Source organism: Netta rufina (assembly GCF_964035555.1).
Source record: "Netta rufina genome assembly, chromosome: 18".
NCBI classification, from domain to species: domain Eukaryota; kingdom Metazoa; phylum Chordata; class Aves; order Anseriformes; family Anatidae; genus Netta; species Netta rufina.
The window spans coordinates 9,235,980-9,262,328 of record NC_140142.1 but is presented as its reverse complement, the minus strand read 5'-3'; the positions used below and the strand labels follow the sequence as shown (position 1 = coordinate 9,262,328).

Here is a 26,349-nt window from a genome sequence, read left to right as displayed (position 1 = left end):
AGTGGAGCAGGTGGACCTGCACTGATGGAAGCTGCGGTCTGTGGAGAACCCCCACCAGAGTAGATTCCAGGATGGAGCTGTAGCCCATGGAGAGGAGCCCACATGGGAGCAGGCGACCTGGCAGGAGCTGCTGCCCACGGGGGACAAGGTTGGAGCAGTTTGCTCATGATGAATGGAACCCGTGGTTCGGAGCCATAACTGGAGCAGTTCTTGAAGAGCTGCTGCCTGTGGGAAGCCCACTCAGGATCAGTTCAGGAAGGACGGCATCCCATGGAAGGGACCCAACCTTAGAGCATGGGCAGAGAGTGACTCAGAAGGAGCGGTGGAGACAAAGTGCTATAGATCGCCCATAAGCCCCATTCCCCCATTCCTCTGTGCCACCTAAGTGGAGGAGATAAAAGAGGGTGGATGGGGGAAAGGTGTTTGGGGTTTCTTTCCTTTGTTCCTCACTTTTCTAGCTTGTTAGTAGTAGACAGTAAATTTTAATATCTTCCTAATCTGAGTCTGTTTTGCCCATGATGATAATTATTAAGCGATCTCCATGTCCTTATCTCAACATTTGAACTGGTTTCATCATATTTTCTCCTCCTTTCCCTTAGAGGAGGGGGAGTGATAGAGCAGCTGTGATGAAGCTCAGATGCCCACCTGTATAAAACCACCATAGAAGGTTGCAGAAAGTGGAAGCAAGGGCAGCTAACCTGAGAGGAATGCAGAGACATCACCTGAGCAGCCAGGGATCAAGTCTGGAAAGCTAAGGCTATGGTAAAATTGAATCTAGATAGGAAGTTCAAGAGCAACAAGAAGGGCTTCTATAAGTACGTCAGTGATAAAAGGAAGACTAGGGAAAACATGGACCCTCTCCAGAAGGAAACAGGAGACCTGGTTACCCGGGATGTGGAGAAGGCTGAGGTACTCAATGAGTTCTTTGCCTCATTCTTCACTGGAATAGCTCCAGCTACACCATCCAAGTCCCAGAAGGCAAAGGCAGGGACTGGGAGAGAGAACCACCTACTGTAGAAGATCAGTTTTGGGAGTATCTGAGGAAACAGAAGGTGCACAAGTCCACGGGACTAGGTGAGATGAATCCCAGAGTCTTGAGGGAACTGGCAGATGAAGTTGCAAAGTCACTACTCATCATATTTGAAAAGTGGTGGCTGTGCAGTGAAGTTTCTACTGATTGTAACACAGAGAACATAACCTCCACTTTTTAAAAGGGAATAAAAGTAGGCCCAGGGAAGTCTAGCCCAGTCAGACCCACCTCTGAGCCCAACAAGATCATGGAACAGATCCTCCTGGAAACTCGGCTAAGGCATATGACAAATAAAGAGGTGATTGGTGACAGCCAACATGTCTTCACTAAGGGCAGAGCGTGCCTGACATATCTGTAGGCCTACTGCAATGGTGTTACGGTGTTTGTGGGTAAGAGAAAAGTAACTGACATCATCTACCTGATTCGTGCAAAGTGTTTGACATATCCCTGTGGCATTCCTGTCTCTAAATTGGAGAGACATGGATCTGACAGATGGACCACTCAGTGGATATAAGGAATTGTCTGGATGGTCGCACTCACAGGGTTGTGGTCAACAGATCTATGTCCAAGTGGAGATCTGTTACGAATGGTGTTCTTCAGGGCTTGGTACTGGGACTGGCACAATTTCACATCTTTGTTGGTGACATGGGCAGTGGGATTGAGTGCACCCTCAGCGAGTTTGCTGATGACAGCAATCAGTGTGCTGGAGGGAAGGGGTGTCATCTAGTGGGGCCATGACAGGCTTGACAGGTGGGCCTGTGTGAAACTCATGAACTTCAACAAGGCTGAGTGTAAAGTCCCACACATGGGTTGAAGCAGTCCTATGCATAAATACAAGCTGGGTGGAGAAGGGAGTGAGAGCAGCCTTGAGGAGAGGGTCCTGGGAGTATGGTGCTTCAAAAACTCAGCGTGTGTAGGCAATATGCACTTGTAGCCCTGAAAGCAAAATCCTGGGCTGCATCAGAATGAACATCGCCAGCAGGTCAGGGGAGATGATTCTCACTTTCTCTTCCTAACTTGTGAGACCCCACTTAACATAGTGTGTTCACCTCTGGGATCCCCAACGTGAGAAAGACATGGACCCATTGGAGCAAGTCCAGAGGAGGGCCACAAAAATGCTAAGAGGGTTGGAGCATCTCTCCTATGAAGAGGGAGAAGAGGAGGAATTAAGAACAGAAGGCCCTGGGAAGAACGTAGAGCAACCTTCCAGTAGCTCCAGAGGGCATAAAGGAAAGCTGGAGAGAAAGAATTTATTAGAGGATGTAGTAATAGGACAAGGGGAAAAAGCTTTAAACTCAAAGAAGGTAGATTGAGATCAGATATTCAGAAGAAATCATTTACTCTGAGGGTGGTGAGGCACTGCAGGAGGTTGCCCAGAAAGGTTGTTGGATGGTGTCCCATCCCTAGAAGCATTCAAGGCCAGGCTGGATGGGGCTTTGAGCAACCTGATTTTGAGGAAAGTGTCCCTGACACAGCCAGGACAGCTGACCCAAATGGATCAAACAGACATTCCAGACCATCCAGCACTCCCTGCAGCCCACCACCCTACTACCAAAAGCATCTCTAAGCCTGCAGCGGAGGCGCCTGCTGGGGAAGAGCTGGGGAGGACCTACCAGCAGGATTAGAGAGGGCAGTTTGGGTACCAAGTCCTGCCCAGGGGTCCAACACTTCTCACCACTCTAATCCTGCAGGAGAGGTTCCTCTGTCTGTGGGTGCTGGGCAGGAATCCTTGGGTTTCTTGAGGGCCCAAGGCTGTAGAAGATGGGCACTACCAGCGAGTGCATCATGAGGCGTCACACAGAGCCACTTTTGCTGGAAACTGCCTGTGGCTGGCAGGATGGAAATGCCTCTGTCAGTAGGAATAGTGTCTAGGGACTGGGAGTTCTGGCAGCCGTGCAGCCTTGTGAGGAATGTTTTAACAATTCGTGTCCATAAAGAACAATTCTGTTTGAATCCTGTCTGCCTCTGGGCCCTGCACTGGCAATTTAATTCTTGAACCACAGATGCAGTGTGTCCCAGTCTCCCCCTCATTCTAGTCAATTTATCAAGTCTTCAGAAAATACTCCTTAAATTTATGAACCTGTTTGCTTTTGTTATTCCGGACTTCTATTTCTAACAGTTACAGCCTTTTTTCCTGTCTTCTTCGAGATTAACTTAACACTGCTAAAGATGTGTCTGTCCCTGTGAATGGCTGGTGAGGAATGTTTTAATTACTCGTGAAGCGTCAATAAGAAAGCTGTTTGTGTTTGATGTCTGGGAGTTTCAGAACAACTGATAACAACTAGTGACTGTTATGGGATACTATGCGGATCTTTGGTATCTGGCCAGGGGGCCAAGAGATTAAGAGGAAGAAATAAGAATCTGAAGGACGGCTGGGAGACAAGACCTGCAGAAAATGTTCTATAAACTTGGTATGGTGCCAAGTGAGTACAAAGGGGAGAGGAAGACTACGAGCCTTCAGCATGAAAGACCACTAGAGACCCCCAGAGGAGACTGATGCGCATGCTCCAGTAGGAGGGACTGGATCCTGGAAGCTAATTATAATAACCCAGGTTTTTTTAGAAGTAGTAATGAATATTTATTAGTCTAGGAGCATAAAAATCAGCTACTTGATGTAACTGGTGTGCGTCCTGGTGGAGCGGAGACTCCCGGTGCACCCAGCGCTGTTTGCTTACCTCTATTCCTTTATATTCTTTCAATAAATCCTATTTTTTATTTAATCCTAATTTGAATCCTGAGGCATTTATAACAGCCTGATCCCAACCCTGTTGGTCCCAAGAAATGACCATTCCCCACTATTGCATCTTTGAGCTCTACTCCAATTGGTTAGCCTAAGAGAGACACCCTGACACCTGGGCAGGAAAGCAATGGATCTGTGACAAAGCCCCCCCCCCCCCCCCCCCGAATGTTTTAATATAAACATTTGCCAACACAAAGCACAAAAACGGGAATACCAAGACAGGAAATACCAATGTGTGTCTGCTGACTGCTGGAAAAGGGAGACCGTTCCCTGGCACTCACGGCTCTCCCAGTGGCACTGAGCTTTCCTCCCTCCCGGCTGCACCCAGCTGATCAGCAGGGCTGGGCTCTGCTGGCATGGGGCTCTGGGACACTTGTGCAGGTGGCTCTGGTGTCACATCCTGGGTGTCCTCATGGGGACATGCCAGAGACATCTCTTCAGCATCATCATAGCCCATGTGTACCAGAAAAGGGGACAAGATGTCTCCCTCAGCTCCAGGGTCCTCAGCACGTCTCCGGGAGCGCAGGCTTCCCTCTGTAAGCATCAAGACAGGCTGCTGTGGTTGATCCTATGGGGTTCTTCTCAGGGCTGTACAACACCTTCCCCCTCCTCACAAGCCTGAGACATTTGGCACATCCACCAGCCTCCTGGAAATATCTCAGGCCAGGTTCCCCATGTCAGGAGATCAGGCTCTAAATACTTCATGGATTCTCCTGGCCCTGGGGTTGGCACCTAGGAAGTGGCAGTGATGCATTGCCCTCTCACCTGTGGCTGTATCCGTGGGCCCAGCTCCTTCCTCTGGTGTCCTGGGCACTTCCCAATCCCCCTGCCCAGGGACAGGATCCTCCCCAGGGTCAGAAACCTCTCCAGCATCATCATAGCCATCTGCTGGGTCACCTCTAGGCAGGACAGGGACATCTGAAAGGAGAGGGAAGGTGGTGGCAATGAGAAGAGATGTTCTGCAGAGCAGAGGATGGGAGGGTGTGTGGGGACACAGGGCTGACATGCTGCTGGTGTCAGGGCCAAAGCAGAGCCCTCGTCCCTCCAGCTCTGAAAGTGGCACTCAGTGGCACTGCTGTCTGCCTGTCTGCAGGGAGGAGAGATGAAGCCCTTCCTCTCCCTCCCCTTCTATCCCTGGATCTGGCCCCAGACCATCCTCCTCCTCATGTGCCTGGGGTAGGGCTGCAGTTGGGTCAGGGACCCCTCTGAAAAGGAGCCTGCAGAGAGCTGCAGTGGGTGCTGTGTGATGAGCCCTGCTGACCCATCTTGTGGTCAGCACTGCTGGGGATGGGCAGCCACAGAGCTGGGATAGAGTGGGAAGGAGACCACCCCTGCTACCCTAGGATGAGCCCATCTCATAGGGGCTCCCAGAGTTGCCCTGGGACAGCCACTTCACTCAGCCCTTCGTTGTCCCCAGGGTGCAGGGCCAGGCAGAGAGGGGTGTCCCAACTGGGAAGGGCAAAGCTAGTGCAGAGGAAGCTCCTCTGTGGGGGCCAACACCTGGATGCTCTCCCACAGACGCCATGGCCCAACCATTTCAGGGACCATGGGCAGGAGCTGCAGGACACAGCCCTGGTCTGAGGCAGAGAGAAAGTGCCCCTTCAGGAACATACACCCACCTGAAAGACTGAACCTCGGCCTCTTCTCCCATGCCAGGCTGTAAGCGATCTCCTCGTACACGGCCTCATGGAAGGGCTCCCCAGCTCTCCCGGAGCCTGAGGACAGAGGCAGAGCTGGTCTGGGGATGGGCCAAGAGTGACAGGACCCCACTGGGCTCCCTCAGCCAAATTCCCTAGGCCAGCACAGGGCTGTCCCCACAGCACAGCCCCACCGTGTTCTTTGGCACTGCAACCACATCCCCAGGGAGGGCAGCATCCCCATGGAGATGGTCTGGGGCAGAGTCAGTCTCACATTTGGAGACAGCCTTTATGCCCCTTTGGTCCCCAGGTCATATCCCAGTGCAGACCCTGCACCAATTCCCACATTTCTCTTCCCCATGGAGCTGCTCCATCTCTGCCCCACACAGCAATAGCACAGCCCATGCCCTGCTGGGGGGTGGCTGACACCACGGTGATGGACTCCACTGCCCCATGCTCCTCCTGCCAGTGCTGCCCAGAGCACTGCCAGCAGTGCATCCTCCCCATCTCACCCAGGCCAGATCTCACATTTCTCTCCTCACCCCAGAACTGATGCCTCAGGCTCTGGGCTCTCTCCATCCCTTGATGTTGGTGCCCCATGGTCTGTCGGTCAGTGGGGCAGCACATGGGGCAGGAGGCAGCACACGGCTCTGTTTCTGTGCCCCAGGACACCAACACCCCCAGCCCTGCCAGGAGGCATTTCCCCCCCAGGACCACTGGGGAAGGACCCACCTCTGCGCCGAGCCCTGGCGCTTCGCACCTGCCCAGCCAGGAGGGCCAGGAGCAGGCAGAGGAGGGCCCCCAGGATGATGCAGATGACGACAGGCACCGAGAGTCTATCACTGCTGGTGGTCGGACGGCCCCGTGGGGGATCTGCATGGGCAGGAACATGGCAGGGGCAGCATCAGACAAGGGAGAGGCTGGGGGCAGGACATGCCACTCCTGACCACACAAGGCAGCAGGGTTTGGAGGGGACAGGGCTGGGTGATGGGGCAGCTCCCACCCTGCTGGGTCCATCACAGACTTCTCCCAGCTCCCTTGATTTCCTGGGAGTCTCACAGCCCAGCAAGGAGCCCCTTCCCCTGGCTGTGGGTCACAGTGTGAATATGGACAGCCCCAGCCCCAGGGGAAGGACAGCTTACCTGCTTGTGGGGGGGATGTTGCTGTCCTGGGTGCAGCTGCAGGGGAGCAGAAGGAGAGCTGGGCTGAGAGGCTGGGACTGTGGCACCAGGCAGCCTCCCTAGCAGATGGCCCCTACATGTGCCACCTGAATTGTCCCTTCTGTGGGGCTGGGCAGGGTGGCAGGGACAGGGCCCAGCACCACTGCTCTGGGCTGCTCACAGGACAGTGCAGGCAGCCCAGGGGATGTGCTGGCACATCCAGCCCCACTGAGGCTACTCCCCACCCACCACCAGCCTCCCACTCTGCAGGGACTCCCTTGCTCAGGCCAGCACTGGGGCCATGCCAGGATCCAGCAGAGCAGACGCCCAAGCCAGCTCCTTGCCAAGTCCCCAGCCATGTCTCCCAGCCCCACTGCTCACCTGAGCAATGCACAGCCGCATCTGCCTTATGCTGGCAGGCACCGCTGTCCCCTGGCTGGGCCCAGCAGTCCTGCAGAGACAGCTCCGTCCCCCTGCACTCCATCAGCCACATGGGGCCTGTCCCCTCTCCAGCAACAGCCTGGCCCAGGGCATAGACCGCGGGGCCACAGCCCAGCTGCCTGCACACCACCTCGGCGTACCGCATGTCCCAGGCATTGTCACACAGCGTCCCCCAGGTGCCGCGGTGCCAGATCTCCACTCTGCCGGAGCAGCCGTCCTTGCCTCCCACAGCACGGATCTTCTCCCTGTCTGAGGAAGCAGTGACCTCCCATGGCACCGGGACAGCTGGGACAGCCCTGCCAGGTGAGGGGGGCACGCGCAGGGGCAGCTCCCTACCTGTGCAGCTGGTGGAGTTGGGGCATTCAGCCACCTGAGGCCTTACTGTCCATGTCCCAAAGGAAAGAAAAGTTGGGCTGAAAAGGGCTGCTCTAGAGGTTGTGCAGAAGAGAGCAGGGCTGACCTCTGCTTGCACGTCCCCATGCTGAGTCAGGGCAGCAGCAGGTCCTCATTCATTCCTCCCACACGTCACTGCATGGGGGACCCGAGTGCTCGGCCCCACAAGGTCCCTGGTTCACAGAGCAGCAGGAGGCTTTCCCTCGAGGGGGTCTCCTGAAAGCCCTGCATGGTCTCCTTTCAGACCTTGCGTGGAGATGCCTCTGCATCCCCTAGGGGCTGAGGGCAGCCTGGCTGTTGACTGCTGCTGGTGGGCATGGGTGGCTCTGAGAGCTGAAGTCACCTTTGTGCCACCAGCAGCAACAGGGTCTAATGCAGGAAGTCAAAGCCCCTCTGGGTTCCTTCTCTGCATTTCACCATACCCAGTGGGGAAGTGGACCTGGTGCCTTAAGAAACCAGATTTACCATTGCAGGTGATGTGGGTCTCTTCTCGGCTGTCATCACATGACTGCGGATTCCAGGCAGCAGAGGGACACTGCCAGAAGGAGCTGTTGCTCTTCCCACACTCCACGTGATCCAGCCACGCGGTGCCAGACAGCTTCTCATAATTTGAGATTGTTTCCAGTTCCCCCTCATTCCCACAGCCCAGCTCCTTGCACACCAGTGACACCGTCTCGGTGGTCATGGAGTTGGAGCAAACGCTGCCCCACGTCCCGTTGTAGAAAACCTGCAGGCGCCCGGAGCAGCCATCGCTGTTCTCCAGCCTCAGGGCCGTGAACTCTGGAAGGAGGAAAGCCCCCAAGGAATGTCCTTGGATGTCAGCTAATGATGGCCTTGGCCCTACCTGGCTCTACCCTCGCCCCAGCCTCACTGGCCCCAGGTCCCAGCCCCACTCCCAGCACAGACCTGAGCAGATGACTCCCGCGTCCTCCTTGTGCCTGCAGTCGTGCTGCCCCCAGGCCTCGGCAGGGCAGTCCCAGAGAGCAGCTTCGGCCCCGGAGCAGTTGACGCCATCCAGCCAGATCTGCCCGGAGCCCTCCCCAAACCGAGCAGAGCCGGCTGCCTCCAGGGCCCCTCCGCAGCCCAGCTGGCGGCAAACGACGGCGGCGTCGGCCAGGTCCCAGGCGTCGTCACAGACGGTGCCCCAGTGCCCCTGGTAATAGATCTCCACTCTCCCAGCACAGCGCCCGGCCCCATCCGCCAGCCGCACCCGCCGGCTCCCTGCAGCGGGAAGAACCCCGGCTGTCAGTGGCTTGCTGCCCTCCCAGCCACAAACCTGGGGGACGTGCAGCACCACTCACCCTGGCACACGACCCCCACGTCCTCCATGATCCCTGCTGTTGGCATGCTCTCAGGCAGGGAGGTGTTGCAGAGGCTCAGGTCAGCCTCGTGCCCTGCACACCGCACCCCACGCAGCCCCACAGGTCCTCGTCCTCGCTCGGCCCTCACGGGGGTGTAGGCTGCCTCTGCCTCTCCGCACTGCAGCTGCCGGCACACCACGCTGGCTTCCTGCATGTCCCACTGCTCATCCAGGACTCTGCCCCACGTCCCGTGCTGGAAGACCTCCACGCGCCCATTGCACCGGCTCCCTCCGCCCACCAACCGTACAGACATGGGGCGAGCTGGGCCTGGTGAGAGGAGAAATTCAGCCTGGTGCTGCCGTGGGGTCCCCAGCTGTGGGTGGCCGTGTCACACACCAGGGGCAAATGGACTTTGCAGCACTGCCCAGCACTCACCTGAGCAAATGACAGCAGCAGCGTTCTCCTGGGAGCACGGCGAGGCCCCCAGGGCAGTCACCGGGCACTGCCCCAGGTGGGCTTCAGTCCCGTCACAGTGGAACGAGTCTCTCCAGACGGGGCCGGTTCCTCTCCCAAAATGCCCTCCTCCAGGAATGGACTCAGCAAAGCCACAGCCGAGGTGCCGACAGAGAACGTGGGTGTCCGACAGGTCCCAGCGGGAGGCACAGAGGGTCCCCCATGTCCCCAGCACCTCCACCTCCACCCTGCCCTCACACGCTGTGCTGCCGTTCACCAGCCTGAACCCTGTGTACTCTGGGGACAATGGAGGGTGAGAGAGGCCACATTTGTGCTCTTGTCCCCACAAGAGCTGCAGGAGAGGCCAAAGGGACAGCGTGCCTTTCTCCTCCTGCAGCACTCTAATTTTAGGGCTGCAGACCACCACCTCACCCCACCTGTCCCCCACCCAGCACAGCCCAGTGCCCACCCTGCTCTCCTGCCCCCACCACAACCCCAGTGTCCATCATCCCACCACGAGTCCTTACGTGTGCAGGTGACATGAGTGCCATTGCTGTGGGTGCAGGCCTTGTCCTTGGGGGCCCCCGTGGGGCAGAAGAGGATGGTGGATTCATTCCCCACACACTGCAGTTCTCTGTCCCAGACAGGACCGGCCCCTTCTCCCAGCTGAGCTGCCCCATGGACAGACAGGGCTGTGCCACACTGCAGCTCCCTGCACACCACCTCGGCAGCTTTGGCACCAAAGTGGGAGTGACAGACAGCTTTCCACTGGTCCCCGTCGTGGACCTGCAGACTTCCTGAGCAGGGGCTGTCCCCTCCGACCAGCCGGACAAATCCTGGAGCAACCAAGGAGACCTGTGAGTTCCCAGAGCCCTCTGGCACTTCCGTGCCCACCTCCCACCTCATCCCTAAAGTGGCCAGATTCAGAGCTCCATGGCCAGCCCAGAAGCTCTCAGTGGGTGCTGATGGCACAAAGAGGTCGGGGCCCCTGACGCATGGCTCATGAAAGCAGGCAGAGAGCAGCCCTGGGCTGACACGAGCTCCCGGTATGAGGGCAGGCACCGAGGAGAGCCAGGAGGTGCTGGCACAGCCCCTGGCACACAGGGTAGGCAGGAGAGGCTGGGCAGCGGGTCAGCACGGCCTGGAGGGGCCGTATCCCTAGAGGTTACCTCTCATGGGGTGACTCCGGGACAGGAATAAGGTGCTGCCTGCCTCCCTGCTCCTCTGTTCAAGCCCAGTGCTCCTGCCCTCTGAACAGCCCCTCTGCTTTGGCTGCAGTTCTCTTGTCTGCCAGGGGTACAACCCAAAAGTCCTGGGCCATTGCACGCCCTTCCCTGAGGCTGCTGGTGGCTGGGGGAGCTGCTCTAAATTCCCCTGGCATAGGGACCAGCCTGCCAGACAGGGCCTGGGTGAATGGAGGAGAAAGATGGGAACCAGGCAGCACAGTGGGGAAGGGTGGGGGCTTTCCTCTCCCAGCCCCGGGCACCTCCCCAGGCTTGGCTGCTCCAGCCTCATGACCAGACTGGGTGTGCTCCCACTGGGCTTTCCCCAGGGACAAGGGACACCAGCAGTGACAGACCCAGCTCAGTGTGCAACTTGACACACAGAGCCATGTTCTGGTGTCCACTTGTTGCTTCCTGAGGTCACAGCCAGGTCCCTTAGGAGTGTCCTCATCCCAGAGGTAGGGAAGAAGTTCAGTCCTTACCTGAACATTTCACTCCAGCATCCCAGCCGTGATTGCAGTCTGTTTGACCCCAGCCATTGTGTGTGCAGTCAGACAGGGCAGACTCCTTGCCATTACAGTGAACATCATCCATCCAAATGGAACCAGATCCTGGTCCAAAGTGTGCATTTCGAGGAGCTTCGAGAGCAACCCCACAGCCCAGCTGCATACAAACCACTGCAGCATCGGTCATGTCCCAGCGGTCGCTGCACACGGTCCCCCACTGACCCCGGTGTTTCACCTCCACTCTCCCAGCACAGTGCCTGCCGCCATCCACCAGCCTCACCTCCGCAGCCCCTTCAAACACCAACACAGGAAGGGTCAGGAGACCTTTGAGCCCCACAAGGTGGGTCTGCGAGTGCTCCCTCTGCTGCCCAGGCAGAGTCACAGGCCCCAGGGTGGGAGCCCTGTCCCCACTGATTGTCAGTGGAGTGTTGGGGGGATTCTTCCTCTGCCCATGGGCTGCACTGAATCACAGAATCACAGAATCACAGAATTTCTAGGTTGGAAGAGACCTCAAGGTCATCGAATCCAACCTCTGACCTAACGCTAACAGTCCCCACTAAACCATATCCCTAAGACTGCTCTGCGGGTGCCCAACTACAGCCCTTCTGGGCCATTTGCTGCCCAGAGCCCTCATAACCCCCTCTTCCACCCCATTGGCCCCCTGCCCCTGCCCATGCTTACCCACATACCACCCCCAGTCCTGCACAGGGTTCCCACTCCTCCCCTGACCAGCACCCTCTCCAAAGCACTGTGACTCTAACCCCATACTTCTTCCTATCCATCACCTGCACCAGGCACCTCTCAAATGCACCAAATTCCCGGGAGCTGATGGCAGCCTGGCCGTTGACTGACGCTGGTGAACCTGGGTGGCTCTGAGAGCTGAAGTCACCTTTGTGCCACCAGCAGCAACAGGGTCTAATGCAGGAAGTCAAAGCCCCTCTGGGTTCCTTCTCTGCATTTCACCATACCCAGTGGGGAAGTGGACCTGGTGCCTTAAGAAACCAGATTTACCATTGCAGGTGATGTGGGTCTCTTCTCGGAGGTCATCACATGACTGCGGATTCCAGGCAGCAGAGGGACACTGCCAGAAGGAGCTGTTGCTCTTCCCACACTCCACGTGATCCAGCCACGTGGTGCCAGACAGCTTGGCAGATTTTAAGATTATTTCCCAATCCCCTTCATTCCCGCAGCCCAGCTCCTTGCACACCAGTGACACCGTCTCGGTGGTCATGGAGTTGGAGCAAACGCTGCCCCATGTCCCGTTGTAGAAAACCTGCAGGCGCCCGGAGCAGCCGTTGCTGTTCTCCAGCCTCAGGGCCATGAACTCTGGAAGGAGAAAAGGCCCCAGGGATGGCCTTGGATGTCAGACACTGATAGCCTTAGCCTTACCTGGCTCTACCCTCACCCTGGCCTCACTGGCCCCAGCTCCCAACCCCACTCCCAGCACAGACCTGAACAAATGACTCCCGCGTCCTCCTTGTGCCTGCAGTCGTGCTGCCCCCAGGCCTTGGCAGGGCAGTCCCAGAGAGCAGCTTCGGCCCCGGAGCAGTTGACGCCATCCAGCCAGATCTGCCCGGAGCCCTCCCCAAACCGAGCAGAGCCGGCTGCCTCCAGGGCCCCTCCGCAGCCCAGCTGGCGGCAAACGACGGCGGCGTCGGCCAGGTCCCAGGCGTCATCGCAGACGGTGCCCCAGTGCCCCTGGTAATAGATCTCCACTCTCCCAGCACAGCGCCCGGCCCCGTCCGCCAGCCGCACCCGCCGGCTCCCTGCAGCAGGGAGAACCCCGGCTGTCAGTGGCTTGCTGCCCTCCCAGCCACAAACCTGGGGGACGTGCAGCACCACTCACCCTGGCACACGACCCCCACGTCCTCCATGATCCCTGCTGTTGGCATGCTCTCAGGCAGGGAGGTGTTGCAGAGGCTCAGGTCAGCCTCGTGCCCTGCACACCGCACCCCACGCAGCCCCACAGGTCCTCGTCCTCGCTCGGCCCTCATGGGGGTGTAGGCTGCCTCTGCCTCTCCGCACTGCAGCTGCCAGCACACCACGCTGGCCTCCTGCATGTCCCACTGCTCATCCAGGACTCTGCCCCACGTCCCGTGCTGGAAGACCTCCACGCGCCCATTGCACCGGCTCCCTCCGCCCACCAACCGTACAGACATGGGGCGAGCTGGGCCTGGTGAGAGGAGAAATTCAGCCTGGTGCTGCCGTGGGGTCCCCAAATTTGTGTGGCCGTGTCACAGTCTGGGGTCAAATGGACTTTGCAGCACTGCCCAGCACTCACCTGAGCAAATGACAGCAGCAGCGTTCTCCTGGGAGCACGGTGAGGCCCCCAGGGCAGTCACCGGGCACTGCCCCAGGTGGGCTTCAGTCCCGTCACAGTGGAACGAGTCTCTCCAGACGGGGCCGGTTCCTCTCCCAAAATGCCCTCCTCCAGGAATGGACTCAGCAAAGCCACAGCCGAGGTGCCGACAGAGAACGTGGGCGTCCGACAGGTCCCAGCGGGAGGCACAGAGGGTCCCCCATGTCCCCAGCACCTCCACCTCCACCCTGCCCTCACACGCTGTGCTGCTGTTCACCAGCCTGAACCCTGTGTACGCTGGGGACAAAGGAGGGTGAGAGAGTGCTCTTGCTCCCACAGGATCTGCAGGAGAGGCCAAAGGGACAGCGTGCCTTTCTCCTCCTGCAGCACTCTAATTTTAGGGCCGCAGACCACCACCTCACCCCACCTGTCCCCCACCCAGCACAGCCCAGTGCCCACCCTGCTCTCCTGCCCCCACCACAATCCCAGTGTCCATCATCCCACCACGAGTCCTTACGTGTGCAGATGACATTAGTGCCATTGCTTTGGGTGCAGGCCTTGTCCTTGGAGGCCCCCCAGGGGCAGAAGAGGATGGTGGATTCATTCCCCACACACTGCAGTTCTCTGTCCCAGACAGGACCGGCCCCTTCTCCCAGCTGAGCTGCCCCATGGACAGACAGGGCTGTGCCACACTGCAGCTCCCTGCACACCACCTCGGCAGCTTTGGCACCAAAGTGGGAGTGACAGACAGCTTTCCACTGGTCCCCGTCGTGGACCTGCAGACTTCCTGAGCAGGGGCTGTCCCCTCCGACCAGCCGGACAAATCCTGGAGCAACCAAGGAGACCTGTGAGTTCCCAGAGCCCTCTGGCACTTCCGTGCCCACCTCCCACCTCATCCCTAAAGTGGCCAGATTCAGAGCTCCATGGCCAGCTCAGAAGCTCTCAGTGGGTGCTGATGGCACAAAGAGGTCGGGGCCCCTGACGCATGGCTCATGAAAGCAGGCAGAGAGCAGCCCTGGGCTGACACGAGCTCCCGGTATGAGGGCAGGCACCGAGGAGAGCCAGGAGGTGCTGGCACAGCCCCTGGCACACAGGGTAGGCAGGAGAGGCTGGGCAGCGGGTCAGCACGGCCTGGAGGGGCCGTATCCCTAGAGGTTACCTCTCATGGGGTGACTCCGGGACAGGAACAAGGTGCTGCCTGCCTCCCTGCTCCTCTGTTCAAGCCCAGTGCTCCTGCCCTCTGAACAGCCCCTCTGCTTTGGCTGCAGTTCTCTTGTCTGCCAGGGGTACAACCCAAAAGTCCTGGGCCATTGCACGCCCTTCCCTGAGGCTGCTGGTGGCTGGGGGAGCTGCTCTAGATTCCCCTGGCATAGGGACCAGCCTGCCAGACAGGGCCTGGGTGAATGGAGGAGAAAGATGGGAACCAGGCAGCACAGTGGGGAAGGGTGGGGGCTTTCCTCTCCCAGCCCCGGGCACCTCCCCAGGCTTGGCTGCTCCAGCCTCATGACCAGACTGGGTGTGCTCCCACTGGGCTTTCCCCAGGGACAAGGGACACCAGCAGTGACAGACCCAGCTCAGTGTGCAACTTGACACACAGAGCCATGTTCTGGTGTCCACTTGTTGCTTCCTGAGGTCACAGCCAGGTCCCTTAGGAGTGTCCTCATCCCAGAGGTAGGGAAGAAGTTCAGTCCTTACCTGAACATTTCACTCCAGCGTCCTCAGTGTGATCGCACTCTGTTTGACCCCGTCCGTTGTGTGTGCAGTCAGACAGGGCAGATTCATTGCCATTACATTCAACATCAGCCATCCAAATGGAACCAGATCCTGGCCCAAATTGCGCTGTCTGAAGAGCTTCAAGAGCAACCCCACAGCCCAGCTGCCTACAAACCACTGCAGCATCGAAGATGTCCCAGTAGTCATCACACACGGTCCCCCACTGACCCCGGTGTTTCACCTCCACTCTCCCAGCACAGCGCCTGTCACCATCCGCCAGCCTCACCTCCGCAGCCCCTTCAAACACCAACACAGGAAGGGTCAGGAGAGCTTTGAGCCCCACAAGGTGGGTCTGCGAGTGCTCCCTCTGCTGCATCAGGCAGAGTCACAGGCCCCAGGGTGGGAGCCCTGTCCCTACAGGCTATCCCATATGGTGGTGCATGTCCCTCCTCTCCCTTGTGGCAGAACTGGACTGACAGTGCACAGCTCTATCCCTCCTGGGACATTCATTGCCCCACTGCCTTCAGCACCTCCTCCCATCCCAGTGGCTCCCTGCCCCTGCCCATACCCACCCACACACCACCCCCGGTCCCGCACAGGGCTCCCACTCCTCCCCAGCGCAGCACCCTTTGAAAGGCTACATGGCCCTAGACCCATACTTCTATCTGTCTACCAGCTGCCCTAGGAACTTCCAAAACACACCAAAACCTCTGGGGCTTCCTGTCTGTCCAGGGGGCACTGAGTCAAACACTGTTCCTCCCCAGTCTGCATCCCCTCCTCATCCCTGCTTTCATCCCAGCCTCTGCACTTGGCCAGGGCACCAGGAAGGACACCTCTCTGTCACCTCTGGATGCACATGTCCCAGTCCACTTCTCTCTATGGGTTACAACCTGTCCTCTTGGGGTCAGGGTGTCCTCAGATCCCAGGGGCAGGGAGTGGCACACAACCCCGCTGGGGCACCCCAGACAATAGATGTGCCCTGGAGATCACTAAGGGCCACTGCCACCACCTGGGCCCCCTCCAGCTCCACAGGTAAAGTCCTGGGGAACAAGGGGTCCCAAAAGGGTACCTGAGGACAAGGTGTCTAGAAATGCAACTGGACATGGGCTGCCAAAAACATGGGAGCTGTGGAAATGGATTACACTCTCCCATCCAGACAGGAACAGGCTGAGGGACTCAGAACATTCTACCCCTCATTTCAGTGGTACCTGCAAAGCAACCCCACTCCCAGAGGGATCCCAATGAACCCACTGCTGCCCACTGGCCCCAGGCTATGGAACAGAGAAGCTGGCACTTACCTCTGCAAGGCTGCACCCAGAGGAACAGCCACAGCACACAAGGGAAAAGGAGTCCCTCTGTCCCCATCCTGAGGCTCCTGTCCTGACAGCACGGCCCTGCTGCTGGAGCTCCTGGGGACCCACGGGGCAATGGCAATGATGGGAGGGCAATATATCTGTGCAGATGCTGTCCCAGCTGCAGGAGGAGCCAATCGAAGCAGCAGGCACCTTTTTAGACGTTATCGGCACTTATCTGCCCTCCGACGCAGCCCAGCTCTCCAATGAACTTCTCCAGCGCTCTTCATGACCATATATGAGGGACGGCTCCGCTGCGGCTCTCACGTCACTGCGGTGGGAGATGATCGTGGGGTAGGGCTGGGTGTGGGGGCAGCTGGCTCTGACACCCCTTGCAGCCTGCTGTGGGAGCACGGAGCATCTCCTAAGCTGTAGCATCCAAGAGCCCAAGGTGCGATTGTCCGGCCATCCTTGCGCCATGGGATCCTCAGGTCTGTGCCTGCAGCAGGGCTGTGTGAGGCTGGGAAGGGACCAGTCCCTGCCCCTGCTACAGCCCCCGCTGTGCTGGCAGCAGCAGCTGGGAAAGGCCCTTGGGCAGGGCCAGAGCCCCATTATGGGGGTGCTGGCTGTCCCGTCCCTCCCCAGGGAGCCTCCTGTGGGGTCCCGGCAGCAGCCAGAGCTGGTCCAGGGCCTGCCCTGGCAGCAGAGCTGCAGCCCAGAGCCTCAGGCGTCTCCCTGGCTCTCAGCATGTCACCCAGGGGCCGTTATTCCCCGCGGCGGGTCGGGAGCTGGAGCCTGCCTGCCACTGCAGGTGCACAAACCGCAGCCCACGTGACATGGCGCCCGGGCAGGAAGACGGTGGTTTCCTCCTGGCCCCGTGCCCAGGCATGGCCCTGTGGTGCCTCCCAGCTTCCTCACAGCTCCAAGCCTGGCACAGTCCAAGAAGTGTTGGACAATGCTCTCAGACATATAGTTTATTATATATATATATAAATATAAATACACATATATATATATACATTTAATATTTTTAATAGAACACACATTTTTATGAATATATACAATATATATATTACTTATACATTACTATATTTTATATATTTTATTAGATTAAATATTATTCTTATATATTTTATGTATTATTATATAGTTCATATTATATAATATATAATTACCGATATTATATTATAGATTATATTATATTTTTATTTGATATATATTTATATTACATACAGTATTCCAGTATATTATACATATTATACAGTATTATGTTATATTATACAGTATAATATATTATATTAATTATATTATTTATTTTATTTTATTTTATTTTATTTTATTTTATTTTACTTTTTTATTTTATTTTTCATTACATTAATTTTACATGTATTATACATATGTAAAAGGTTTTTTTTTATAAATATATACATTATATATTTTAATATTTAATATGTATTTAAAGATTGTATAGTTTTTTAGATACATATATAATTTATTTTATTGTCTGGTGGCTGGAGTTGGACTCACTGATCCTTGATTCTTTCCAACTTGGGCTATTTCATGATTCTGCCCAATCCAGCTCCAGGTGATGCCATAGCATCTTCACCTGCCATGGGCCTGCTCCTGGTCTGTAGTCAGGCAGCAATGACCTCACAAACACCTACACAAGTTCTTGGCCTGTTCCAGGCCTGCCACCTCCTCAGGCACCAGTGACCTCACAGGTACCTGTACAATCCGTGGGCCTTGCCCTGACCTATCAGCTAATTGATCACCAGTGACCTCCCCACAGACCCACACAAGCCATGTGCTTATTCCTGGCCTCCTGGCTTCTCAGGCACCAGGGTCCTCCCAGCATCTAGCACAGGCCACCCTTGCTCTCAGCCAGTTAGTTACACAGGCACCACTGGCATCCAAATGACATCCACAGGCCAGGGGACTGCTCCTGGCCTATCAACTCCTCAGCTGACCATGACCTCATAGGCACATGCTGCCTAATGGAAGGTGTCCCTGCCTGTAGCAGAGGGATGTGGACTAGATGGTCACTAGGGTTCTTACAACCCAAACCATCCTATGACTCTGTGATTCTCTGATATCCTTGCAGCTGATGCATACTCGCCATGGAAGTAGTCAGGCTCCAGTGACCACCCAAGAACTTATCTGGCCATGCACCTGCTCCTGCCCTATTGGCTACTCAGCCAAGAGTGGTATCACAAGTCCATTCCCCAGGCATGGGTCTCCTTCCTGCCTGTCATCTTCTCAGGCAACAGTGCCCTCACAAGCTCTTACGAGAGCTGTGGGCCTGCTGGCGGTCTGTCAGCTCCACAGGCGTCACTGACCTGAGAACCACATAGACACCTATTTGGTTTCTGTTCCCAATGAAGTAGTGTGATGCACCAGTAGACAGGTGCCTGGGGTTTCTGTTGGATTTCAGGAGAAATCAAGTATGGTGTGCCATCGCTGACATGACATCATAAGCTCCCAAAGACCCACACAAGCCATATGCTTATTCCTGGCCTACTGGCTTCTCAGGCATCACGGTCCTCACAGCGCCTAGCACAGGCCACCCTTGCTCTCAGCCTGTCAGCGACTCAGGCACCACTGTTATCACAGGAATATTCACCTGCCATGGGCCTGCTCATGGCCTATCAGATCTTCAGCTGACAGTGACCTCATAAACACAGATGATCTATTGGAAGATGTCAGTGTCCCTGTCCAAGACGGGCGGTGGCTGCTCATGTTCAGCTGGCTGTTGACCAACATCCCCAGGTGCTTTTCTTCTGGACAGCTTTCCAGCCACTCTTCCCCAAGCCTATGCTACTGCATGGGGTTGTTATGATCCAAGTGCAGAAGCACTGTTGAATGTCATGTGACTGGACTCAGTCCATCAATCTAGCCTTTCCACATCCCTCTGCAAAGCTTTCCTACCCCCAAGCAGATCAACTGTCCCACCTAACTTCTTGTCACCTGCAAATATACTGAGGGTGTACTTGATCCTCTCATTCGGATCATAGATCTAAATATTAAATAAAACTGGACCCAATCCCTGGGAATCCCTGGGGAATGTCACTGATGACTAAGCTGAACATCTGGTCAACTGACACCAACTGGACTGAACTCCCTTCACTCCCTCACTCTTTGAGCATGGCCGTTTAGAAAGTTCTTCAACCAGCAAACTGTACACTTGTCCAAGCCATGAGCGGCCAGATGGGTTGTCATTCTGCAGGGCTACTTCTGGTGAGGCTGAGTGCATACTAAGATTTATGCTTTTTCTAATGTCCTGTTCTCAGTCCTTTCAAACCAACTAAGCATGAAGCTGGTGCTCAGGTCGTGTCCAGTTACTTGCTATATCGTGTATCATTGTTGTTGAGTTTGTACAGCACTGGCATTCTCCCACTCCCTTTTATCTCTGTTTGCTTGAGTCTGCGGTGTCAATGGTAGTTCAGGAAGACTGGGAGGGGAGTGGCTTCAGGGGAAGCACGAGGTTGCTTCTGTCACAGTGGGACTTTGGTCTGCCTGCACAGTCCAGTGGCTCAAGCTGTGACACAGCCAGGAGTTCCACACTTCAAGGGAATCGCAAAGGTAGTTCCTTCCTGAAGGGCGATGCCATCCTGAGTCCTGTCCTTGCCTGTGCAACATCTATCAAAGTGTCGATACAAGTTTGTCCTCAGAAGAAAGGCCCCATCACAAGGGGCTGCCTAGAGCTGGGTTCCTCTCCACAGTTTTGACCTGGAGTCTTCTCCTGCAGGGCCTCTCCCTGGACTGCAGCCTCCTTCAGGCCACATCCACCTGCTCCCACATGGGGTCTTCCATCAGTTGCCATGTGGACATCTGCTCCAACATGGTGCACCATGGGCTGCAGGGCAACTTCTGCTCTGCCACCTGGAGCACGTCCACACCCTATTTCTTCATTGACCTTGGTGTCTGCAGGGACGTTTCTCTCAGCTTCATGAGGCCAGGCTGCTTCAGTTAGGTGTCTAGACTGCAGGAATGCAGCATTTGGGGATTAGGTGTTCAGGTTAGGGTTTAGGGATTAGATCTTGCCTTCCAGGGTTAGTAGTTGGGCAGAGTATTAGAGGGAGGTCTGTGTTTACTGCGTTGGCTTCTAGTCTGTGTCTGGTGTAGAGACTATGTTATGTTATGTTGGCATTTTCTTCAGGGCTCTGTTGAGGAATCATGTTAAGGCTGGAATTCAATGCTAGGGATGAAAGGCTGAGGAATAGGGTGAGAACTGAGCTAAGAGTGTATGGTAAGGCCTTATGGATTTGGGACTTGGCAAACCCATGCCAGGTGAGATTTGGGTTTAGGAGTAAGAGTAGTGAATTCCTTGTAGAGAGAGGGATAGCATTTAGATGTAGGGGTAAGTAGGGCTGATGGTTACTGCTTCAAAATATTGCCAGGGCTTGACATGGATGTTTTCCTAGTGAAGTGTTGCAGCAGCACAGCCTTGCCTGAACCCCTCTCACCTCTTCCAGATCTTTCCTTTCTGTTAGCCAAGTCCCTCTTCTCTCCCCCAAATTTCCCACCTTTATTCTCTCAGCTTTCCCCTGGTCTCCCCAAATGTGTCACCCTGTTGGGGGCAGCTTTCCGAAGGCCTTTGTGACCTCAGAGGCTCTGCCTCCCTGCTGTTGTCCAGCCAGCTGCTGGGACTGAAGTTACCTCACAGCCAGCATCCACAGGGCTACAAAGAGGTGTTGTGCTCAGCAGGCCTCTTCCCAGCCCATCCAGGAATACCCGGTGTAGGGGATGCCCTGCACAATTCCTGAGGTACCCTGTGGGCTGAGCAGCTCATGCTTCAGAACACCTCCCACCTGTCTGGACTCACATTTCCCTGGGAGTTCTTCAGCTCCTTCAGGGCATCCTGAAGGAAATGACCACCTCAATATGCAAAAAAATTATCAAGTACTGAGTGCACATGTTAGGGAAGTGTTCAAAACTCTCTGTGGTAGGTGAGAAAGTCTTCATGTCTAGATTTGTTTCATTCAAGTTCATTCCCAGGGCACATTGCCATCAAAGGAAAGTGACCTTGAGTCACTGTCTGTCTTACAGTATACTCCTAGGGAATATCTTATGGAACTTCTGCTCACTGGTAGTCATCTCTCCACACCCACATCTTGTGCACTCTCATATGGAGAATAAAGACATGGACTCCTGATACATTAATTCGGTATCCCTCAGAGGAGGAAATATAAACCACTTGTGTAAGCTGTGGCAAGAGCCCAGTCTGGGAATGGTGGTTGCAAGGAGCTGTTCTGGGACCATTGCCCTGAGGCAGCATTTCCCAGAGTGTCCAGAGAACAATGGTCCATCCCAGCCCCTGCTCTGCTGGTCCTCCCTGTCTCACCCAGGAGGCCAGCTCAGCCCAGACCCTCCCAAGCTCTCCACACCTTCATCTCCTATCCTCTCCCCAGCCCAGCCCAGCCCAGCAGCCCAGGCTGGGCAGACCCCAAAGCATCAAATGAAGAAGTGGAGGTCAGTCGCAGTGTCCCTGCTGCTGCCATCTGCAGGAGATTCCCCTCCCACAGGCATCCTGCAGCCCCCCAGGCTAGCCCCAATCCCCAGCACAGCACAGCACAGCACACTGCTGGCCCTGGGGCTCCTCAGGCAGCACCACTGCACACCCACAGCACCCTGCTCTGCTCCCAGGACACCCCATGTCCCACACAGCCTTGCCCCAGCCCAGCAAGTCTGGGCTGGCCTGAGCAGTCATTCCTGCAGCCCCTTCCCATGCTGCCCACAGCCCCCCAGCTGGTGGTGCTGCTCTGCAGAGTGAGGGACTGTTGTGCGTGGGGCTGTGGGGGCACTCTGCAGGGCCGTGCTGGTCAGGCTGGGAAGGCAGAGCCAGCTGGTGGGGGGCACTGCCACTGACTGCCTCCCACACAAGTAGTTCCTTGGCCATGGATAGCCGGCACAGATAGCTGGACTTCTTCAGAGTCAGAGACTCATGGAATAGCCTGAGCTGGAAGGGACCCACAAGGATCATCGAGTCCAACTCACTTCCAATGTCAGGATATGTTTTGGGGTGATTCACTGTATTCAGTCCATGAAATTTCACCAGAGGTATAACAACCAATTCAACGGAGAGCTTTCCCTATGCCTGCTGTGTTCCCTGGAGTTGCAGAGCTCTGCTTTTCCTTTTCCCACCCAGATTTAGCACCTCAGGGTGGCTCCAACTGGGACGTGCCCGTGCTTTATTGGTTCCATGTGCTACTGACTCCTGGGCACACACTGTCCCTGCCAAGTGTTTGGGCTCTCCTGACAGCTCCCTCTTTCCTCCTGAAAGATGCCTGCCTGCCATCATCCCTCTCGCCAATTGTGTACGGAGGCAGGTGAATTCACTGTCTCTGTGGTGCTATCCAAGAACAGGGAACAATCACAGGTACACCCTGGCAGTGCTGCTGTGGCAGGATTCTTCTCCCCTCCACCTCTGGCACGTGTCACTGAAGCTCCACCACAGGTCTACAAGGAAGGGTATCAGGCAAGTAAGTCAATGTATGGTCCTTTCTTTTATTAAAATACACAGAAAGCCTGACCCACCATTTATACAAAGACTTGGAGTCACATGAGACAGGTACATACAGTGTAGGAAGGTATGACCAACGATGTTTCTTTGTGGGGAACACTATGAGAAGTAAAGCAAAGTAAAAAAGAAAAAAAAATAGAAAAAAAAGATTTCTGGGTCTGTATACAGTTAAAATTAAGAACACAGGCAGTTTATTCCTTCTGAAAAACCTCCATTCATCACTTTCCACATGGCTTCCTTCAGCTCCTGATTCCTCATGCTGTAGATGAGGGGGTTCACTGCTGGAGGCACCACCGAGTACAGAACTGCCAGGAAAAGATTAAGGGAGGAGAAGGACATAGAGGGGGGTTTCAGGTAGGCAAAAAAGGCAGTGCTGAGAAACAGGGAGACAACAGCCAGGTGAGGGAGGCATGTGGAAAAAGCTTTGTGCCGGCCCTGCTGTGAGGGGATCCTCAGCACGGCCCTGAAGATCTGCATGTAAGAAAGCACAAGGAAAACAAAACACCCAAAGGCTAAACACACACTAGGCACAATAAGCCCAACTTGTCTGAGGTAGGCATCTGAGCAGGAGAGCTTGAGGATCTGGGGAACTTCACAGAAGAACTGGTCCAGGGCATTGCCTTGGCAGAGGGGGAGGGAAAAGGTATTGGCAGTGTGCAGCACAGCATAGAGAAAGCCACTGCCCCAGGCAGCTGCTGCCATGTTGACACAAGTTTTGCTGGCCATTATGGTCCCGTAGTGCAGGGGGTTGCAGATGGCAATGTAGCGGTCATAGGCCATGATGATGAGAAGAGAAAACTCTGCTGAGATGAAAAAGAAAAAGAATAAAACTTGTATAGCACGTTCCGAGTAGGAGATGGTCCTGGTGTCCCACAGGGAATTGGCCATGGCTTTGGGAACAGTGGTGGAGATGGATCCCAGGTCTAGGAGGGCGAGGTTGAGGAGGAAGAAGTACATGGGGGTGTGGAGGCGGTGGTTGCAGGCTACAGCTGTGAGGATGAGGCCGTTGCCCAGGAGGGCAGCCAGGTAGATGCCCAGGAAGAGCCCGAAGTGCAGAAGCTGCAGCTCGCGTGTGTCTGCGAATGGCAGGAGGAGGAACTCTGTGGGGAAGCTGCTGTTGGACATTTGCTGCCTCAGAACATGGTTGGCTGTCCATGGAGGAAAAGACTGTGTCAGCTTAGAAAAACTTCTCTGCACAAAACCTCATTTGTGTTTCACAGAAACCCTCTCCACAAGACGTACTGTCTATTCCCTATGAGCTCTGTTTCTTTCTGTCTAAGGGTGCCTAATGGATCAGGTGGATCATCTGTGTGATCAGCATGATTCAGTACTGTGCTACGGTATGTGGTAACGTGCATTGCACACGGATCTCAGATGCCCACAGTCCAGAGGCATGCTCTTTGAGCTTCTGCCCCTCCTAATAACCTGACAACTCTTATCATCATTATCATCCCCATGATTCACCCTCATGGCAGGCATGAAAGCAGAGAGTCCAGAGAGTGCCTTCTATGCAGGTAGCTCCTGCCTTGGACTTCCCTGACAAGAATCTCCCCACAAAATTCCCTGGGGGTGCTGTGGAGCTCTGAGGAGCCTTCCCTAGGCAAGAGCCTTTGGGCACCAGCAGGACCCTGCCCTACCCTGTCCTGTAAGGGGGCTCCTTCCACCCACAGCTTCTCCCCATAACACCCTGGGCAGCTCCCTGAGCAGGCTGAGTGCTGAGCCTGGCAGGTGGCAGAGGCCCTGCCCTGGCACACAGCCCCTGGGGCACAGCAGGGACCCTGCTCTGCACCACAGCCCTGGCCAGTCCTGCCTGCACCCTGGCTGCACAGCCTGCAGCTGGCCCTTAAAGAAGGAACCCTCATGTCCTGTCCCTCTGACAGTTTGGGTAGGCAATCCCTGCTCTAGAGCTTGTCATACTCCTCTGCAGTATAGAAACTCTGAGAGTGCTCCTGAAAAAATCCATAGGCTGTGGGATTTGCCAGCAAATCTGGACATGGAATCAGGAACAAGAGCTGCATGGCCCTGTAGCCACACACTTACCCTGTTCAGGGCTCTGAAGATTTATCCCGTAGTGAGCTCTCAGCATCCCCCCTCCACACTGCCTTTAACATCTCCCTCCCTTCTCTCAGCTGCCCTTGTCCCCTGCTGGCAGTGCCCCCAGCCCTGCTGCTGTGCTGTGCAGAGGAGCTGCTCCTGGGCAGAGCTGTCTCTCTGAAGCGCTGCCCACTTTCCAGGAACTCCCCTTGGGCCCAGGAGCCTGGCCCAGCTCATCAGCATAGGGAGTGCTTGATAAGTTCCTGGGCCTCCGGGGAAATCAACTTTGAAAAACACTAAAGTAATCATTTATGTTCCTTCCTTCCATTATAGAGGGAGTACTGTCCTTTTTCATTTCAGAATAGGTATGATGTCCAAGGATCACCTTTCCATGTCCTGGTTTTGGGCAAAACACCCACCCAAGGGTCTCCCTCCCCCTGCTGAGGGAAGGGTTTCAACTGAGTCAAACCAACCATCTCATACTTTTTTTTATCTCTTTTAGCAGTTCAGAGGCTAGAAGGCGGCTTATCTTCCTCTCCCATGCCTCACAGAATCCCACTGTAGTTGGGATTCCTCTTGCCTTGGTTCAGGTGGGCACAAACCAGGCAGCATGTAAGCTGCTTGTCTCAGCTCCCAGCACTTTGAATAGAGAAAGAGACCAAGAGGGAGCTGTTCAGAGGCAGACACCAGGTGACATTGGAGATGGCAGAGTGACATCTGAGTGACATCTGAAGTGCCTAATTCCTCTGGGCCATAAACAGAGATTTTATTATTGCATGTACAATATAATATAACTGTAGCCATTGCTCAATAGCAAAGAAATAAAAGAAATAAAAGAATTAAAAGGCATGCTGTGACCTGGTTGCCATCACTGGAACGTGGTGGGACCAATCCCATAACTGGAGTGCTGCAATGAGTGGTTATGGGCTCTTCAGAAGAGACAGACAGAACAGAAGGGGTGGTGGTGTGGCTCTCTATATTAGGGAGTGTTTTGATGTTGCAGTAATTCAATCTGGGAATGATATTGTTGAATCCCTGTGGGTCAGGGTCAGAGGGAAAGACAACAAGGCAGGCATCGTGGTGGGGATATCTTATTGACCGCCAAACCAGGATGAGGAGACAGATGAGGCATTCTACAAGCAGATTTCGAGCTATTCAGGACACTGGTTGGCAGAGTCCCTTGGGAGGCAGGTCTGAAGGGCAGAGGAGTCCAGAAAGGCTGGACTCTCTTCAAGAAGGAAATCTTCAAGGCTCGGGAGCAGACTGTCCATCCCCACGTGCCCAAAGTCCAGCCAGTATGGAAAAACAGAGAGCAGAACAGAGAGTTGTGGCTAGAGTTTAGGAAGCAAAAGAGGGTTTAGGACCTTTGGAAAAGAGGGCAGGCCACTCAGGAGGACTATAAGGATCTTTTGAGGATGTGCAGAAACAAAATTAGAAAGGCCAAAGCTCATCTGGAGCTCACTCTGGCTACTGCTGTTAAAGATAACAGAAAATGTTTTTATAAATACATAAACAGAAAAAAGAGGACTAAGGAGAATCTCCATGCTTTACTGGATGTGGGGGGAAACTTAGTGACAAGAGATGAGGAAAAGACTGAGGTGCTTAAT

At 55.2% G+C, this 26,349-nt stretch overlaps 2 protein-coding genes across 2 annotated transcripts; both read right to left on the bottom strand.

Annotated features, from left to right (window-relative positions):
* Nucleotides 1-1,531: 1,531 nt before the first annotated feature.
* On the bottom strand, nucleotides 1,532-15,272 carry LOC311216408 (scavenger receptor cysteine-rich type 1 protein M130-like; the record flags this gene model as incomplete). The annotated part of the gene is made up of 16 exons (XM_084297948.1): nucleotides 1,532-1,645; nucleotides 4,536-4,729; nucleotides 5,390-5,485; nucleotides 6,140-6,280; nucleotides 6,949-7,304; nucleotides 7,824-8,181; nucleotides 8,308-8,622; nucleotides 8,703-9,023; nucleotides 9,138-9,452; nucleotides 9,854-9,991; nucleotides 11,896-12,210; nucleotides 12,336-12,650; nucleotides 12,731-13,057; nucleotides 13,166-13,480; nucleotides 13,872-14,009; nucleotides 14,879-15,272. The coding sequence occupies 16 exons, from the start codon at nucleotides 15,270-15,272 to the stop codon at nucleotides 1,532-1,534; spliced, it is 4,152 nt and encodes a 1,383-aa protein (XP_084154074.1).
* Nucleotides 15,273-22,882: 7,610 nt separating this feature from the next.
* Nucleotides 22,883-23,833, bottom strand: LOC311216407 (olfactory receptor 14A16-like; the record flags this gene model as incomplete). The annotated part of the gene is made up of 1 exon (XM_084297947.1): nucleotides 22,883-23,833. One exon carries the CDS (start codon nucleotides 23,831-23,833, stop codon nucleotides 22,883-22,885), a length of 951 nt encoding a protein of 316 aa, XP_084154073.1.
* Between the last annotated feature and the right edge of the window lie 2,516 nt (nucleotides 23,834-26,349).